The sequence below is a fragment of the Ursus arctos genome, unplaced genomic scaffold, assembly GCF_023065955.2.
Source record: "Ursus arctos isolate Adak ecotype North America unplaced genomic scaffold, UrsArc2.0 scaffold_4, whole genome shotgun sequence".
Taxonomy (NCBI): Eukaryota; Metazoa; Chordata; class Mammalia; order Carnivora; family Ursidae; genus Ursus; species Ursus arctos.
The window spans coordinates 42,258,901-42,277,953 of record NW_026623056.1 but is presented as its reverse complement, the minus strand read 5'-3'; the positions used below and the strand labels follow the sequence as shown (position 1 = coordinate 42,277,953).

The window sequence follows — 19,053 nt, the reverse complement described above, 5'->3', positions numbered from 1 at the left end:
GAGGAGAGGAATTCAGGACGCCTCCTAGGCTGTGGCTTGAGTAGCTGTGAACAGTGGTGCCATTTACTGAGTTGGGGGAGCATGAAGAAGTCTCTCGCCGCTCCTTCTTCCCTTGATTTCTGTAACCTTCTGTGTCCCAAATCTCCTGGGATCTTTATTTTTCTGTCCACACTTGATCCTTCAATAAACCTATTAAAATTTCAGGGGTTCAACCATCACCCTATGCAAACAATGGTCTGATCAGCAGCACCAACCCTAACATTCCACCTTTACTCCAGTTTGCTCCCAACTGACTTCTGGACACTTGCACATTTTGCTGGAACTTCAAACCTTCAGTCCCACGTGTGCCCACTCGGGTCGCTTGTCGGCTCTTCTCTTCCTGTTTGCAACAACCTGCCGTTCCCGGCTGCCATCTCCAAACTGCTCTCCCTGCCTAGTCTTCCGTACCCCTCTCCAGTGTCAGCTCTGCTTCCCTCCAAGTGGCTCCGTTTTCCTTGCCATCCTGATACTCCAATCTTTAGGCAGCAGATCCTACTTGGCTTTTGGGTCTTTCTTCTTCTACTCCATCCAGGACAACAGCATTATCACAACCCGATTCATTTTCCTAAACAAAATCTCCACGATCAAACGTTCCTTCTCAAAACCTTCCCACAGGTCCTGACTGGTGACTGCCTCAAGTACGAACTCTGAATCTGGCTTCAAGAGCCCTTCTCAGTGTGATTCTAAGTTACATGAACATAATCTCAGTACTTAACAGACACCCTGCTATAACCAGAAGGCTGTCCTCAGAATTCCCTATAAGCACTATATACACTCCTGCTTCCACATCTTGGCCCGTACAGTTCTCTCTAACATGGTATGCCTCTCTCTCCTTCCCTCTTGTGTTTCCCACCTTTCAAGACAAGTGTAAGCCCTATTCTTTCCAAGATGTCCTTCTCCAGCCCATACTGATTTCTTCCTTTCTCTGAAAACTATTAATAGTAAATTACCAACAGATTTTTATTATTATTAATAGCCAAGCATCTTATCTATGTAACCCAAATAAGGCTGGGATCCTACAGTGGCCTTGATTCTTGCATGATACTTCAGAGCAGAATTCGAAACTTGGGTCCATCTCCCCAAAACAAATCCGACTCTACAAAGCATTAATAAATATACAGAATTTACTGAAAACTGTATTGAGAAATGGAAGAAGTGGTTACATAAGGCAAAAATCTATTTCAAATCACCATGAAGCACCTCGATTTCTACGTCTTCGACTGCTGGCTGCCTGCTCACCTCTCACCCCACACTTCTCCCTCCAGCCTCTCCAATTCTTCAGCACCATGTTTTTTGGCTTCCAGGATGACCCTCCTCCTTTCCCCAACGTGTCACATGCACCCTTCCAGCTCTCCCTTTGTTTCCACAGACCAATTTTCAGTCTCTCAATTTTCATTCTTTACTCCCATGTCCTGGCCCAACCAATAAAGGCTGAATTTGCCCTCTTCAGAATTATAGAAAATGGTGTTTAAAAATGTTTTTCATAACACAAATAATTTTCACTCTGTTGCAAATCATCACATTAATTCTCGTAACAACCTTGAGGGTAGGTATGATTATTTCCATTTTATAAGTAAGAAAACAGAAGACCACAAGTTGATACCACTGACAAGTGGCACGTAGGTCCGACTGTGAACCTGGGTCAGTTTGTCGGAGTGCACAGTCTGTCAGCTTCCCGTAAAATAATGTTAACATGTGGTTTTGTAAAATTCTCTTCCAATTTTCCTGCTCCTTTAGAGCAAGGATAATATGTGTGTGTGTGTGGGGGGGGTGTCTCTCAGAATCTCTGATATATTATTCAATACACTTGTCTTAACTGGTACACGGTTGCTGGTAGTCCCCACACTGGCACTTGAATATTCCGGTTTGTAAGCTGCTCACGAGATCTTCCTTTGGGTCAGGGGCTGTAGCACACGCTGTCCCTGTGTCTGCTGTAAGTCTGCTGGTGAGCTGATGAATTATGCTGTGGAGAGGGAGTATAGACATTCTTTCCTCCATAGCCCTTAGGGCAGTTCTGGTTTGTATCTCGTAAAGGAGTTGGCTCTGCCGGTGAGATTACTGATACTGTCAGCAACAACCACAGCCTTACACAAGTTCATACAGAGGCAACGGTAACATCATCTACCAGGAAAACTAAGAAATGGCCTGCCTTTGAAATTAAGGCAACTTCGATCATCTGAAATCATGTTCTTGCAATACCATTGCAGTTTCCCCTTAAAAAACAATTTCTGTTAGAGGAGTTGGAAAAATGGTGCGGATTTAGGGTGAATGCAGCTGATTTAGGGACTGACTGGTGCAGCAGCCCCTGGTCAAGAGCTTATGCTAAGGATATAATAGGAAAACATGTTTGTGACCCTGCGGGCTTTAGCGTAAACGGCAGAGCATGCCGAGCAGTTGGGAACACCCGGCTTGCTCAGTGTGGAACGCTGCCCTCAGATAACAAGCAGCCAGGAACGCCTGGTCAGCTAAGGGCCGAACGCCCCCCAACCGAAACCTGATTGCTCTTGACAATAGCCCGCTGGGTCCATAGAAACATGTTTAAGAATAGGCCTCACTTGCTGAATGTTCCATCATCTACTCCCGTGACCTTCCCCGTGATGTACTACTGTTCACTAGGGTCATGAGACTCCCCTTGTCTTTGATTGTTTACCGCCAATAAATACACGAGGTTGCAGCTTTTTGGGGCGATTGCACGCTTTGCGGTCGTCCCCTGCACCCACGCTTGCTTTCACAGCTAACCTGTCTGTGCCTCGTCCTTCTCCCGAATCGCGCTGCTGCTCCGCAGGCGGTGTCACAGCAGACTGGCCGTGCAGGTTACTTGCTTTCCTTCTTTTTTCACCTGCTCTTGGGTCACCGAGGCATCTCTTCACTTCATTGTCATACAGTACTGAGTGCTTGTAGCTGTTGTTTCTGGGTGTTGTGGTTTGGTTTGGTTTGGTTTGGGCTACCACAGAGCACAGACCCAGGCCCTGGAGACTCATCAGCTACTCCAGATGGCCCCCAGCTTTTCTGACATACCATGGAGACCCTGTCAGTGGCCCTAGAGAGTCAGAACTGGTTGATGACTTTCCTGAAAGATGCTCCCAAAGAGCTAATGAGGTGTAACTGGGAAAGGACTTCATTCTGAGACAGGAAGATGGTTCCATCCACTCATTGTTTTGTTCATATGTGCCACATTCTGGGCTAGACTCTGGAGGTTCCAACTTTCATAGTAAATACAGAGACTCCACTGCCAAATACTTAAAATGTATCTGTCAACGATGATCTGGCCATCAAAATTTTAAAAATATCTGCAGATTGGGAAAAATGAGAGGAATCCATCTGCCAATCTGTTCTTGAGACCAGGTGGAAGCCAAAAAGGCCTAAATGACCACAGAGGGCAAAAAAGGCTCAAGGCAGGCCAATCAAAAAGGTAGTAGGGCTCCTTGTTATTAACTAAGCAGGTCTAACCCAACTTGAAGTAACCACGACAGATGTTCTTTCACTGTCTTTCACCTGGGTTTGCCACTGATATTCAGAGCAGAAAAAGAAAAAAAGATTATTATAAAATTTGGAAAAATAACAAATACCAGTATTTAGGAAGAAGGCAAATGCTGTTTCATATTAGAGTCAGAAAATATACCTTATGCCAATTTGGAGCACATTCTCCCCCAAGATGAATAAAAGCATGCACATGGGCAACAAGAAGTTGGTACTTCTACACTCTGACTCAAGTCTCAGAAAATTATTCCCACTCAGCTTCTCTGACTTACTGTTGGCATTGGTAATGCTATTCCCCTGGTGTTCCTGAATTTTGAAGCTTTCTTCAAATTGATCATTTGCTTTCCTGACCATCTGCTGTAGCCTGGCAACCTAATTTTCCCAGTCACCTTTCAGGACAGACCCCCTAGGACATCTAGTCTGTACAGTCTCTCCCTATGGCTCATCTGGTGACATAACTTGAGACTGTTACCACTTCGCTAGGATACTTGGTAATCTACTCCCTTGGGTTGCTTTTATTTTTATTGCTTCTATGAAGCATGGTTCAGTGCCAGCTGATCAGATGGCTTGATCCTGAGCGGAACCACGTGGTATGGAGTTCATATGCCAAATTTTTGCCTAAAGTTGAACTGCCAATATATCACATAGCAGTGCACTCGCGTTTTTAATCAAACTTAGACAAACTCTTAATTACAACAGTACCACAGGGCCATGCTTGAGTAAAGCAGAACAACCTGCACCCAGACACTGGTCCCCCTGACAGAGGCTGGTGCTTCTATAGGGGGTGACCTAAAAGATTTTCTGCTTCCCTCCCATCTGGGGTTAACTGGGACAAATTTGAACTTTACCCATGGGTTTGGAAATGCCTGAGACAAAAAGAGTTCAGAACCAGAGAGGGCAGAATATGCGTTTTGAGCATGGAAGATGAAAAATAATAAGTCAAAGGTCAGGCAACACCAGTTCATGGAAGGGGTTGGTGGTCAAGTTATGACCACAACCACATTCCTACAAGTGGTAACCCTGAACAAGGAGAAGATTCTTCTTTCCAGGAACTGCCCCATGATGATCCTGACGATGTCTAGGTGACTCTGGGCTGACTGGAAAGAGAAGGGCCAGGTCTTAAGCAGAAAAGAACTTTCTTGGATAGGTCAGATTTAGGGTGGATAAGGGGAGAGATGAGCTAAAGGGAAGTTAGCTTGATGTGGGCAAGGAGAATGGATTGATTTTTTAAAATGAATTCAAGACTCTTGCCTGGAGAAGGCCCATCTATGGAATGGAGGAAACCTGTCTAAGCCAAAATGCTGAATGTTAATCAATGTGGTGTTCATTTGTACCTCGAAATCCTCACCCCTGAGTAAGGTGTATCTGTGTACTCCAACCATCTGTGTGGAACGGGCTGGATGACACGAGGGACAGTGCACGGAGATGGAAGATAAAGGGAGAAGTCATAAGGAGACGTGGTTAAGAAAGTGGGAGCTCAAGCTGAACAGCTAGGGTTCAAGGTGACCACTTCCTGCAGTGTGACCCTGAGCGAGTTTACTTCCCTCCCCTGTAAGATTGGGGATGAAAAGAGAATTTACCCCTCAGGTTACAAGAAGAATTAGATGAGATAATACACGTGAAACAGTATCTGAATTTCATCATGGCCACAAAGAAAGAGGAAAGGCTCAACCCCACTAAAACACACACGCACAGGTACACACACAGAGGAATTTCAGAACACAGTGTTACAGGGTCAGAGATAATAAATCTGGATCGCATCAGTCCCCCTGAAGGGGTGGAGGGAACTGTACCCGTGCTAACGAGATCATGAAAAATAATGAAAGAAGTTTGCTGCAGTGCAGACAGATTAGCTCCACACGTAATGTCTCCAAGGGTCCAACGGGGAGGCTACCTAGAGCATTTTGAAGAGGTTTTAAGATGTTCTTAAAAGGTTCCTCATTATTTTCATGACAGTTTTTTAATCTCTAGAAAATGCCTAGAGTTTTAACTGAGTCCCAGTTGGAGACTTCCACAGCGCCAAATGACATGCAAGGTCTTACCAAGAACACTCTCATTGCAAGGACTTTGAAAATGAATGGACCGCGCTGGCCAGAAGGCCAGGCATAAATTAATACCAAGAAGGAAAAAAAAATGCCACACAGGCGACACCAGCAAGCTCTGTGATCAGAAGCAACTGGAGAAAAGGAAAATGAAGCCCAATGCCACAGGGACGATCTGGAAGCATGTTAAGTGTGAGACACGGCATAGAACAAAAAGACAAACCTTACAAATGACTAGAAAATTAGTGTTATCTCAACAAGAAAAGAAATACAACAAAAGAATATGTTTTCTTAAAAAAGAGCTTCCATAGACCATAGGTCCTGGAGAGAAAAGAATATGAAGAACATTCAGTCAAGAATGAGGTGGAGCGAGGGGAGGAGGAACTTAGGAAAACAGGTCAAACTGCTGTAACCCTAAGCCGCAGCAGACAAGATGCTCTGGAAGAACGAATGATAATAGGGCGGCAGTCATCAGCAGTGGTCAGAATCGAGAGAGATCGGAAAAGCCACTAATACTCTCATCATTTCGGGCGAAGTTGCACAACTGTCAGTAGGACAGCCCGAGTGAGGTGTGCCTGGAACTTGGAAGAGAGAAAAATGAAGTATGCTACCATAAAAAAAAAAAAAAAATTTGCTCAAAAGGCAGATGGACAGACGCAGCAAAGGGAAGAAGGCGCTTACCAGAACGGACTTGTTCTCCATATAGCATGAGAAAGTTATACTCCTAGGAGCACAGGTGGAACAGGGCCTGGGTGCTGGGCCAGTGTCCCTTTAGTGGTATAGTCAGTCACATGGGTAACATCGTCACTGTCCTGCTTTGGGGGAGGTCGACACGGCAGCCTGTCTTAGCTGGAAGCCTTTTCAATATTCAGGCACATAACTCACCAGCAACTGCCAGACCGTAACTGGCCAGGCCATGCAGATCGGCACAAAGGGAGAGAATGCGCAGTGCAAGTCGGCGCGTGCCTTCCAACTGGGCAGAGGCCGTATTTATCTTTCAAATGACCCAACTGCTATTATGATATTATACAACAGTCTCATCAGTTTGGATAATGTAAAATCATCCCTGTGAGATGGGCTTTCTTTGATGTGCTGAACCTATATTTCTAAGCCTATTACACTTGAAAATAAGGCCCTGGACCGCAGTAAATTCACCAAAATAATAAAAACCACCTGGTTGCAAGGGGATGAGAAGTGTCCTGTGTAGTAGCTAATTCTTCTTCTCTAAGTGATAACCTCTCGCAGTACTGTTAGCCCTGAGTGCCTTCCTTCTTTAAATGAGACAGGTACGGAGTCAGAACTAAAACGCATGCACACACACACACACGCAGAAGTACTACAGGGAGAAGAGAACCAGGTGGAAGGCCGGGGGTTAAGAAGAATCATTTTTTAATTTCTGAGTTTAAGAAAGTACAAACACTCAGAAGGAATTATTTCCTACTGGAATTACTGCAACTACAGCCAAACACAGAAATTAATGTGCATCTGTGGATGATTCATATTTATCTAAATAAATCAGACACCCTGAGTTTGAGAACAGACTTCCTGCTAGGATCAATGGGGCACAAATAAATCCTACCCCCCCATACACACACGAGTAACATAAAACTTGAGAAATAGTACATAAAAAGACAACAACAATTTTAATATAAATGTCATACTTAATTTATGAAAAAGTACTCACTAAAAGCTCTATGCAAAGCTTAGGGAAGTGACAGAGGGATGGCTACGTGAAAAACATGCTGACAGGATTCTGGAAAGCAGGTGGTGACTCATACAGCTGACAGGTGCAGCGACACCATGTTCTCTACAACACTAGTTGTACCTCCTCGTTCTTTCTGGTTGCCAATTAAATTTTGACTCTTTTCCTTTTGAAAAATACTTCAGTGTTTCCTTTCTTCCTGGATTTAGTTACTCTTTTTTGTCAGTATGAAGGTTTCTCCTGCTCCCTTTCACAAATGACTCCTAGACCTTTTCAACATCCCTTCAGATGGTCTCTTAACGCCATGACGGTTTATGGAGGAAGCGATGTGATGCCAGGGAATAAGGGTGCAGGGAGGGAATGTGGATGAGAATGAGACAAGACCGGCCATGAGTTGGTCACTGTGGAGCTGGGAAATGGGCACAGAGGAGTTGATGGTACTATGTTTGAAATATTCCATCATGAAAAACATTTTAAATTAAAACCTCCATTATTGTTATACTGTGTACTTTCTTCAGTGATTTTCTGCTGACGGGCACAGAAATTAGGCTGAAGTCAGAAGTTATATCCTAATCCACAGTTCCAAATAGCATTTTGAGATATCTCACCTAAAGACAGGTATAATGAGACCAGGCCCCCCCCTTTTTTTGAGAGGCGGCTGGGGGTGGGGGAGAGAATGTGCTTGTGCACTAGGGAGGGGGACAGAGAGACAGGATCTTAAGCAGGCTCCACACCCAGCATGGAGCATGACACAGGGCTCGATCTCACCACCCCGAGATCATGACCTGAGCCAAATCGAGAGTCTGACACTTAACTGACTGAGCCACCAAGGCAAGGCCAGGCCCCTTTCTAAATACTCTCCCTTATATTATCATGTCAACAAACAGCAACCGTCTAGGTGACTATAGTTATTCTTATTTAAAGTTTAGCTATAAGCTTCTTGGCGATCAAAGTAAAAAAAGAGCTCTCTATAATGAGCAATACAATTCATATTCTAATAAAAGGAAGCACCAAATAGATTTTTTCCTGACATTAAATTCTAATGTCTAAATGAACTTTTAAACTACAGTGCAAAGAACACTAAACAGCATAATGGACAATGTCTTCAACATGGCTTCACAGACGCAGTGTTCCTCACATGGCCAGTCCTTGAGTCAATTCCTCCTAAATACCAAAGGCTTTCTTTCACTTTTGCATCAGTGAGGCAAAGCGAGTCTGCTGGGATATACAGGATAGTCAGATACAAAGGTCTTTGATAGTGATACCACAGTTAGAATCGGGGATACACAATCTAGGGGGAATAAACAGAAATACATCTGTATTTCTTGAACAGACTTCTCTAGGGCTTTTGGCAGTGGCCTAACATAAGTCAGTTGAGAATTACACTTTCTGGTGGGGATCTATGTTATGATTGCAGAAAGGGTCATATGCTTTGGATTTGGGCAGGCAGGTTTCACGATGACCTTCAAGTTATATATATCATTTATATGGATTTGCATACTAGTAAAGCTTTCTCACCCTGACAACTCAGATGAAAAGCATCATAGATTAGGGGTCAGGACATACAAGTCACAGTTCTATTTTCACTAGTTTCCATAGCCTTGGATATGTAACAGTTTTTCTGAGTCTTGTTTCTTCACCTAAAAACTAGGTTATTCAATTAACTGTTTCAGTTACTTTCAGGTACTAATATGACATGCTTCTTGAGTTTCCCTAATCTTCATGAATGTGAATCAATCTCAAGGTGTCATTTAGCCTATGACATTTATCTCACCAGGATTATATCTGGACAATCGTCATTGCTGGTTTCAACTTCCGTCAAAGCCTTACATTCCCGCACAAGGTTTTGACTCTGCTTCCTATTCATTTCCAAAGAAGAGGCCTATGGCAAGATATTAACAGAAAATATACAAGGGTTAGCAGCAATCACTGGGATGTCTTAAACCACATTTATTCAGCCTCTATTCAGTTCTGTACAGAAGCAAACTTCTGTAGGATAAACAGGAAATTCAATTTCCGATCTTTGCCCTCAAGAAGTATATGATTTAGATAGGCACTTCTAAAAGTTAAATAACAATACACAACAATAAAATAAGAGCATCATAAGGCAAATTAAGTGTGAAATGAGTGCTGCAGACCATGGGCCTCAGTAGTGAATCAAAGGGCTGGTAGTATTTTGCAAATGATCTCCATGAATTACTGCCCATACACTGAATAAATAACATCTCACGTGGATATACACGCTGTTCTTAAAATTTAGGTAGATGTTGCTGTGGGGACATAAGATACACATTCGTTTCAAAATATCTATGATGGCTTTATCTTACGTGGTCCTTAATCAACAGATACTAGGCATGCCTAGCATTACGTGAGATGTCTGCGTCATCTTTTTAAAAGATGTCCTCACACTTGAAAAGATGGGAAACAGCTGGTATGAAAAATGTACAATGCAGGGAAAGGTCTCCTTTGATTGGAATGGCTACCAGTGAACTCTCAGCTTCTCAAGACCAAGAACTGTGTCAATCTCTGAGTCCTCGGTACCTGGCCCAGCAGAAATGCTTAGCATATGTTTGTTCAGTGGAATGAATTAACAAAGGACACAGAGAGAAAATTAAAAGGAATTAAAACCTGCAGCTGTAGGAAACAATAAGAATATTATTTTTACAGGGAGCCCGGCTTTCAGGAGATGGGGAGAATGTTTAGAATGAAGCAAGTGGAATCTTCTGAGAAACACAAGGGTGTGATAAAAACAATTCTCTAGGAAGAACAATTAATTACCTGTGTTAATAAAGCTGAACTGTGGTACATTTAAGCTAAAACATCAGCTAATTCCAGAGCCATTGTCATCAAGCTTTTGGAGCACATTATAAGATTGATGCAGAGCTATCTGCCTTCCTAATTCCATCTACTTAGGCTAATGTTAAAATTAATGACACTTCCTGCACCTCCTCTGGTAGTGGAAATGCCCAGTGTGCTTACTGGACAGATTATCAGAAATTGACTGCAAATAATCCTGAAGTAATTGAAAGTTGTTTCAATTACAGTTTAAAACTTGGTTAAATTCATTTTTCAAATGTTAGGGAATTCCAGAGTCTTCTCCTGATCTATCTGCCCCAATTCTAAATTTTTGTATAGAATATCTTCTGCAGTGAAATTATCTTGAGTTTCCAAGAGTTGACATACAACCCATCTCCATGTCTTGCACATTCCACTTGCTAATCAGTCCATTCTAATCTGGCTTCTATCCCCTTCACTCCAACAAAAACAGTAAAATTCTTCTTGAGATCATTCCTATTACCACTAAGTCATTAAGTAAATGGACTTTTTTAAGCCTTTCAATAGAATGTAGTCTCTCTAAACTCTCCCTGAACTGACATTTTCCCCTTCTTGGCTTTAATGAGGAAGCAAGCACCTGGTTTGTCCTCTTCCTGCCCGGCCATTCCTTCACCATCACCCGGGCACACTTACCATGACAGCTAGCCATGAGATGGTAAAATCCCTCAGGCCTCTGTCCAGTCTTTCTTCTCTTCTTACCCTTATTCCTCACTTGGCATGTCCTCTTCGAGGTCTCAAGCTACAAAAACTGATTTCCCCTCATAGGCCAACCCACCTTCTAGGATTCTCTATTTCAAAGAATGGAACTACCATCCAACCAGGTGCAAGAGCCAGAAATTGCCATTTCCCTCTGCTTCACGTTCACCTTCTATACCCAATACATTGCCAACACGGGTCAGTGTCTCCTACTCAAGACAAATACACAAGCAACAAATGCACAAGCAACAAATGCACCCACCCCAGTCCAAGTGGCCAGTGTTTCCCCAGGAGACACCGTTAATAGCCCCCTGACTGCTCCGCCCACATTCACCACAGGCTTCCATACTCAGCCAACAATCTTTTCTAAAGGGAGACCTGATCACACCACTTCCCTTCAATGGTGTCCCACTGCTTTTAGGACAAATGCAAAACCCCTTGTCAAAGCCTATTGGACCTGCATGGTTCTGGTCACTTCCTACACATCTCACACCAAAGCCCCTTTCCATAGAGTTTCCTTGTCTTCCTAAGGTACTCTGTGTTCGCCAGCACCCTTCTTTAGCATATGTCTGCATTGTTTGGAAATGCTCTTCCTCTCTTTTTACCAATTTAATTGGAATTCAATCCTAAAAATTCAGTCATTGCTTTTTCAGGATTTTTCATCACTTTTCCCCATTCAGTCCTCCCAGGCAGGGTCAAATCCCTTATTATAAGTATTCATGCTACCAAGTCATTAAAAGCTGCCAAGTAGCAGTTTACATTTGTCTAATTATTGGATTGTCTGCCTCCATGTAAGTTTAATGTGAGTAGGGACTGTATGTGGATTTGCTCACAGTTAAATCCCCTGTAGCTGGCTAGCATACTGAGTGGCACATAACAGACAATTTTACACACACACACACACACACACACACACACACACACACTAAGTGAATCTTTATAGTCAAAGTCTAAAAATATGTTATTTTAACACCTAGGCACACTTCAACTTCTCAATCACTTATATGTTTTTAGAGCATACAACCTACTCATAAAATATGCCAACAAATCCCAAATCTTGAAATTGCCCAGTTAATGAAAGGAAATCAGAGTTAAAGGAGATATGACTAGAAAATAATGCAACTATTTTTTATATTACATACATGCAGTATTTAGACACAGCAAAGATTAAATAAATATCTTTTGAATATATGAACTCGCATGTGTATATTTCAAAGTAATTCTAACAAATAATTCTGTCGATTATAGATAGTTTTTCTTTTTCTATAGTCTTGAAGAAAGATTTAGGGCCCAACTTCAAAATTACAGGGAACTGGACTTGAAATATTTTAAGAGAATGAGCTACCCAAAAAAGGAATGAGAAAGGCTACCTTAGGGGGTAATAAGTTTCTGTCACTAAAGATTTTCTAGAAGAGTCCATACACCCTTTGCCAAAGATTTCACAAAAGAACGTGTGAGATATTTCTGCAGTGTAACCATTGTTCAGAATAATTCCTTTTGAAAGAACCATGCCTAAAATATCATGTCTCCCACAATGCTTAACACAGTATCTTTACACAGGGCAAAGTTCAGTAGATATTTGCTGATCAAACTAGTTTACTGCTTTCAGAGCCTATGGCAATTTATTTGAATATTTTCTCTGGTGGCTCATCTCTACCCTTCAAGGGTAAATTTAATTTTGAGAAACAATACAAAGGCATTAGAAATCAAATTTAATGAACAAGGCAGATAAACTAGGCAATGCATTTCAGCTTACAAAAGATTTTAAACGGTGGTGAGGTATTGTTTGTCATCACCTACCACTGACTCTGGCACAGGGTTAGAATGAACACTCAAACGTAGGTTTCTTATTATTAAACGCTAAATCCAAGAGCAAGTTCTCAAAAAGGAATTAAATAAGAATAATGTTGTAAGAATGAAAGTGCAGTGATTCTTTTAAAAGAAACAAACTCATTTGGGGGCGCCTGGGTGGCACAGCGGTTAAGCATCTGCCTTCGGCTCAGGGCGTGATACCGGCGTTATGGAATCGAGCCCCACGTCAGGCTCCTCCGCTATGAGCCTGCTTCTTCCTCTCCCACTCCCCCTGCTTGTGTTCCCTCTCTCGCTGGCTGTCTCTATCTCTGTCGAATAAATAAATAAATAAAAAGAAAGAAAAAGAAAAAGAAACAAACTCATTTGGAAATTGTGGGATAGAACATTTGTTATAATCAGTCTTATCACTTAATTGTATTATCAAGATTATATCCCATTTTTCCAGAACCTTGACTACCGGGGTAAGTACCTATTGTAAAATTTGGCTAAGCATTTTTGCTATAAGGCGTTGAGTACAGAATCCTCAAGATTACAGGCTCATCCTAGATGAATATGTGTCTCTCAAATACAGATTTTAAATCCTTTTCCCATGCAGGCATTCTTTGGGGCCCTTCAGTTGGTAAGCATCACACACTGCACTGATGTGCTGATATTAGCCTTCTGACTTTTCCTCCAAAAGAGAAGAGAGAAGAAAAAATAGAAATTGGGACCCTGTCCTGGAAACTCAGATGACAACGCGTATGCTATAATTAGAGTGCTTTAAAAATGTGAAAATGAAGCAAAACCTTTGCCCAGTGCTATTTCCAGAATAAGTGAATGTCTATACATTTTATGGATAAGAAAAGAAAAACACCTGGGACCCCTGGGCTCGGCTGACGTTTTCCCGCAGGGCGGCTGGACGTCTGTGCTGTTGAGGCTTCGCTTTCTTCTGTGGAGAATTCGTCATAATTTTAACCTCTGCAATATACTCCACATCAGGGTCTGTCCCTTCTGTGTTTCTCTTCCAGCCTCTGTGGCTGACAGAAGGCTCAAAGGAGGTAAGAGACTCCTGCTTCAAGTCATCGCCCCAAAGTCTGACTTTCTGAGTTTTCGTATTTTTCTGGAATAACAAACAACATGTATCCATTAGTTGACAGCCAGCTTATTTATAATTAATTATCATTTCTCTCAAAACCTTATGACATTAGGCGATACGTATTACTAATAAGCACCTTAAAAACACTTTAAAAAGCAGAAGTATAGAAAAGAGGCTTTAGCAAATATATACCACTGCAACGGCTCATTCAGAATTTGGTTCAGCAGAGCTGGCCTGAGCCAAGAAATCTTCCGATTCTGAGGAGGCAGAAGACTGCAGACTGAGAATATGCTTCCTGACTTCCTCCCAGCAGAGGTTTGCTTGCCTTTGGTTCCCTGGTGCATATATGTCAGTAATCTAGCTACAGGTCAGCTGGGGGGTATCAACCCTATCATCTGCCTGTTCAGAAATAGGAATAACTAAAATTGTAGGGTTTTCTGTGTGTGTACGCACACGCTCGTGTGTGATTGATCTAACTGAAAAGCCCTAAAGACTACAAAAATATTCTAATATTTAAATTTTAGGTAACAGACATCTGAGGACTATAAAGTAATAGGACATATAGGAAACACAAGAAACAATGTAGGAATTACATAGACAACATATTTCTAGGCAAATATATATATATATAGACTGAATCAATGCCTCTTTCTATATATATGATGACATATATACATAGACACATACATAAACATAGAAAATATGGAAAATACATTAAAATATTTAAAATGGTCATTATCTGCAGACAGTAAGACAATGGGTGATTTAAACTTTCTTATTTATCTCTTATTTACTTTATTTTCTAAGATTTCCTGATAAACATGTATCACTCTAATAAGACACAAAAATAATGGAAGTTAAAAATATGTTAGTGCTTTAATCTCTGAACCTCATTAACCATGGTGACATTTGGCCCTTGATAAAGTCTTACCCTTCATACGGGAAACATGACACAAATGGCTAAATCCTACTTTACTTACTGACCTTAGATGCTGAAGTTTGGCAGGGAGTAGTGAACTCAGTGATCCTACTTGTTGGTATAAACTGAGGCTTTATGGGAAAAAAATCATTAGATAAATGTAAGTAAAAATAACTTTCAATTGGAATATTATAATAATTCAATAATCTTCACTTCTTAAAGGAGTTTCAAGATTGCGCACCCTCACTGATAATTTTTTAAGGGGTCCGTTGTAGGTTAGATATACTGTGACACTGTTCCAACGAGTGGTGACCAGGTAACACAAGAGAATGCAATGGTTGTCAAAGCATTACAGAACAGATGTCTCAGGAGCAATTTCAAGGAACTGCTGTATCAAACATGCCTCCACAGCCCATCTGCTTCCTCTGGAGACCCTTTGCTCCCCATTTGCAGGTTCCAGCATCTGGAATGAAACCTGACCTTCAGCAATAGCTCTGTCTAGTTCAGAGCTCGGGGCCGGAGCTTCAAGGGACTTTTGAGGGTGGACTGGCCTCAACGGTGTGCCTAATACTTGGATGCTGCTTGTGCTCACAGGCACAGCTAGAGAGAGAGGAAGCATTTGCTCTCCCTCAAAAAGAAGCACCTTTCAAGCTAATATTTTGATGTGATGACAGTCATGTTAAAATGATGAGATGTTAATGAAATACACCGAGAGAAGATAAAGAGTAATACAGGCCCTGCATGCTAGGCTCAGGTTCATTTCCCTTGGGGAGTAAGCCTGGTTTAGGGGTCTGCTTGGACCTCCTATTCATGTTTAATGTACCACAAACACCTGTGCGGTCACCAGCTCAGTGGCCAGATTCTCTAGGACATAAAATTTACTTTCCTCTTGTAAGTACGCCACCCCAAAAATCAGGAGTCCCGACTGATTAAGGGTTGGTTCCACTCTCCGCTGAGAACTTTTCTGATGTGGATGGCTGGCAAAGATTTTGAAATGGTGCCTTTTCCTCTGTTCTCAGACCCAAATGCCTCTTGGCACATCCTATAAACTGCAGGTCTCTTTCAAGACAACCCTTCCAAAGCTGAATTAATTCGCTTCTATACCAGCACCCGCCTTCAACCAGTACTTCCCGATGCATTCCCTCTCCTGACAAGTGACGTCACCAAACACCAAGACACCAAAGCTAGGTTATCCTTGATCCATCATCAGCCTCAACCCTCTCCACCTAATCACTGATGAAGTCTTGTGGATTTCTCCACTTACATCTCTTCTAAATTCAAAATTTTCCCTAGCCTCAAGTCACCATATTGTTTTAAGGTTTTTATCACTTCTTGATTGAACTATTTTCTATAATCTTGTTTTTCTTGCTTCTGTTCCCTTCCCTCTGATCCCCCAAAGGAGGACTAATTGCTTTATCTTCTATAATCCCATAGCATTGTTTCTTTTTAGATGTTTATGTAGATAATATATTCATATGGAACTATACACATTTTTAAGTATGTTTTTAAAAGTCTCCTTACCACTCCATTCTTCATTTGTCTAGTTCACATTCCACTGCTGTTATTTTTCTGTTTATCTTTCCAGAGATCAGTTTATATCTCATACAGGAGCATATACAAATAAGCTTTCCCCACCTTTTTTGAGGTAGGGAAAAATGGTAGTATATTTTACACGCAGTCTGCATCTTGCTTGTACACTAAGGATACAGCCTAGAGATCTTTATTAGTACGTAAGAAACGTCTTCATTTCCTCTTACAGATACATCATATTCTAATGTACTGTTGTACAAAAATTTATTTAACCAGACCTGCTTATAAACATTTAGGTCTTCTCAATATTTTACTCTACAGAGTATTTTGTAATGACATGTAAAATAGGTAATTTTGTAAATAGGTAATTTTGTATTTGTGTATGTATATATAATCAATTTCTAAAAGTGCAATTTCTGGATCAAAAAGTATATGCATTTTGATAGACACTGTCACATTGTCTCCACCAGGCTTTTGGTGGCTCAGCACATAGTCATCCTTGTGAATATTTCAACAAGAGCAGTGATAAAAAGTACATTCTCTATTTTGAGAGTAGAGAGTATATATCAATTATATATACATTATTATTATATATTATTGATCGTTTAGCTACTCCTAGGTTGAGGGCCAATTAAAGTTTCCTATTACTAGCATGATGGACTCTTTTCCCATGTGTCATTTGTAGGTTTTTGCTTTATGGAACTCAACATGATGTAAGCTGATATGAGACATTCGTAATGGATACCTCTTTATTATAAAACCGAAGACTTTAATTTAGTGCCCTTCCTTGGCCATTTAATGTTTTTTTCCCCTTGAATTCCAAATTAATATTAGGCTGGACCCCTATTTGATTTTTGTACATTTGCTTGAAATAACATGTACAATCTTTCTGAACTGCCATTCTAGATGGGACCCTTCTATACAGCACAAGATCAATCTTTGCCTTGTGATACAACCTGAAATTCCTTGTTCTTTATTAAGGTAAGATTTAGGCCATTTGCATTTATTGATACCATATATGTGGTTGGTATTAGTCGTCATAGTATTTTATTTTGTTTTTATAATTTCTCTTAAGTTTTTAATGATACAGTCCATTTTCTTTTGTGTGGGTACTTCTGATATTATGCAAGGTTTTTTTCCCCCTAGGAGCTACCATTACAATGATAAAATTTTATACAACTCTTATTCTTAGTTCTTTCCATCTTTAGACAGTATCTATAAGTTTCCTACATTGGATGATGACAAAATTTATTTTCTCTTCCCTCTTTTCTTCCACTGTCTGATATTTACTGGTATTCTCTTTCTCCATATTTATATCAGTACCAAAAAGTATGCTTAAGTTGTTTCAATGATACCTCTTGATCTTTTTATAGATGAGGCAAACAAATTAGCTTTCACACCTTCTTTCATCCTTGACTTCTTTTTTTCTTGGTTGAATTATTTCGATGTTGCCAGGGAATTTACATTCAGTTTGGTACCTAATGTCACATATGGTTAAGCCTATAGTTTAACTATAGTTATAGCCTATAGCCTTGAGTTAAATATAGTCAATGTCTATTTCCAGATTTTTGGTGTAGAATTTTCAGATACCTGTTGGCTGGCTGAAGTTTTATCTTGTTTTCCTCTAAAAGGGATTCCTAAGTTTTTTTCCTATTTTCAAAACTAGTTGTTTGTAGGCTTTTATTTGAAGAATGACATGGTGAATATAAAATTCTTGGTTTATACTTCTTTTCCTTGAAGGTCTTATAGTTCTTACTTCACTATCACCCAAGCAAAGTTTTCTGTAGAAAATTTGAAGCCAATCTGAATTTTTTTGTCTCTATAAGTGATTTGATCTTTATGCCTACTCATCAAAACATTTTATCTTTTTCTGTACAGTTGAGTAACTTTTCTAGTATATGTCTTATGGTTGACTATTCTTGGGATAGTTTACCCTAACCATGCAGTGTACTGTTTCAAATATGTAGCTTCAAGATTTCTTGTTTGTTTTTAATTAAAAGTTTTCCTGATTTATAGCTTTAAAAACATGTTGTTCGCTTACTTTTTTTTCAGTATTCCAATTACGCAAATACTGAATCTCCTTTTCCTACTTCTATTATCATTTTCTTTGTAATTATAATAAGTCCTTCCTAATTTCTATTCATTTTATTTGCTTTTTCACATTTATCCTCTATAGCAGGGGATAGCAAACTTTTTCTGTAAAGGGCTAGACAGCAAATATTTTAGACTTTGTAGATCATATACAGTCTCCATTGCATATTCTCCTTTTTTCAATCATCTAATAATGTAAAAATCATTTTTAGCTTCAGGGCCATACATGAATAGGTAATCGGCTATATTTGGTCAATGGATAATAGTCCGCTGACCCCTGCTCTATAGCCCCATTGTGTTTATCAGAGTGATAATCTGCCTTTGTATTCTTTCCAGTTGTATGATATATTTTTTCTATTTCTTCCTTGAGTTCTACCAAATCATGTTTTATATTCATTGTCTCTTGCTGTTTCAACATCTCTTCCTAAGTTCTTATATTTCTTCTTTGAGGACTTATTAAAAATAACTTTTTTTTTACTAAGTAAAAACTTGTTTCTAAATGTGTATGTAGAATTTCCTTCTGATCTGTGTCAACATTTTCTTTTTTTACATTTCCAGCTGTACTAAGATATAACACAGAGTTCACTGCACATAACTCAAGTGTACAATTTGATAAGATTTGACATATGTATAGTTATTAAAATAATCAAGATAATGAACATACTGATCATCCCCAAAAATTTCCTTGTGCTCCTTTGCAATGTCTCTCTACACCCCTTCCTAATGTCTGATCTTTCTCTCAATATAGATTATCTTCATTTTCTAGAATTTTCTACGAAGTAGAATCATATAGTATGAAATTTTTTTCTGGTTACTTTCACTAGGAAGAATT

The 19,053-nt window shown here is 40.2% G+C and overlaps 1 protein-coding gene across 1 annotated transcript in view; it reads right to left on the bottom strand.

Annotated features, from left to right (window-relative positions):
- The window catches only part of MORC1 (MORC family CW-type zinc finger 1), a 156,147-nt gene that overhangs the window by 29,051 nt on the left and 108,043 nt on the right, over nucleotides 1–19,053 (bottom strand). Inside the window, exons 18-21 of the mRNA XM_048215067.2 lie at nucleotides 14,666–14,731; nucleotides 13,458–13,705; nucleotides 13,246–13,276; nucleotides 9,038–9,145 (exon numbers count right to left, since the gene is read on the bottom strand). Coding sequence (XP_048071024.2) covers nucleotides 9,038–9,145; nucleotides 13,246–13,276; nucleotides 13,458–13,705; nucleotides 14,666–14,731 — 453 coding nt within the window. The remainder of the gene's footprint in view (nucleotides 1–9,037; nucleotides 9,146–13,245; nucleotides 13,277–13,457; nucleotides 13,706–14,665; nucleotides 14,732–19,053) is intronic.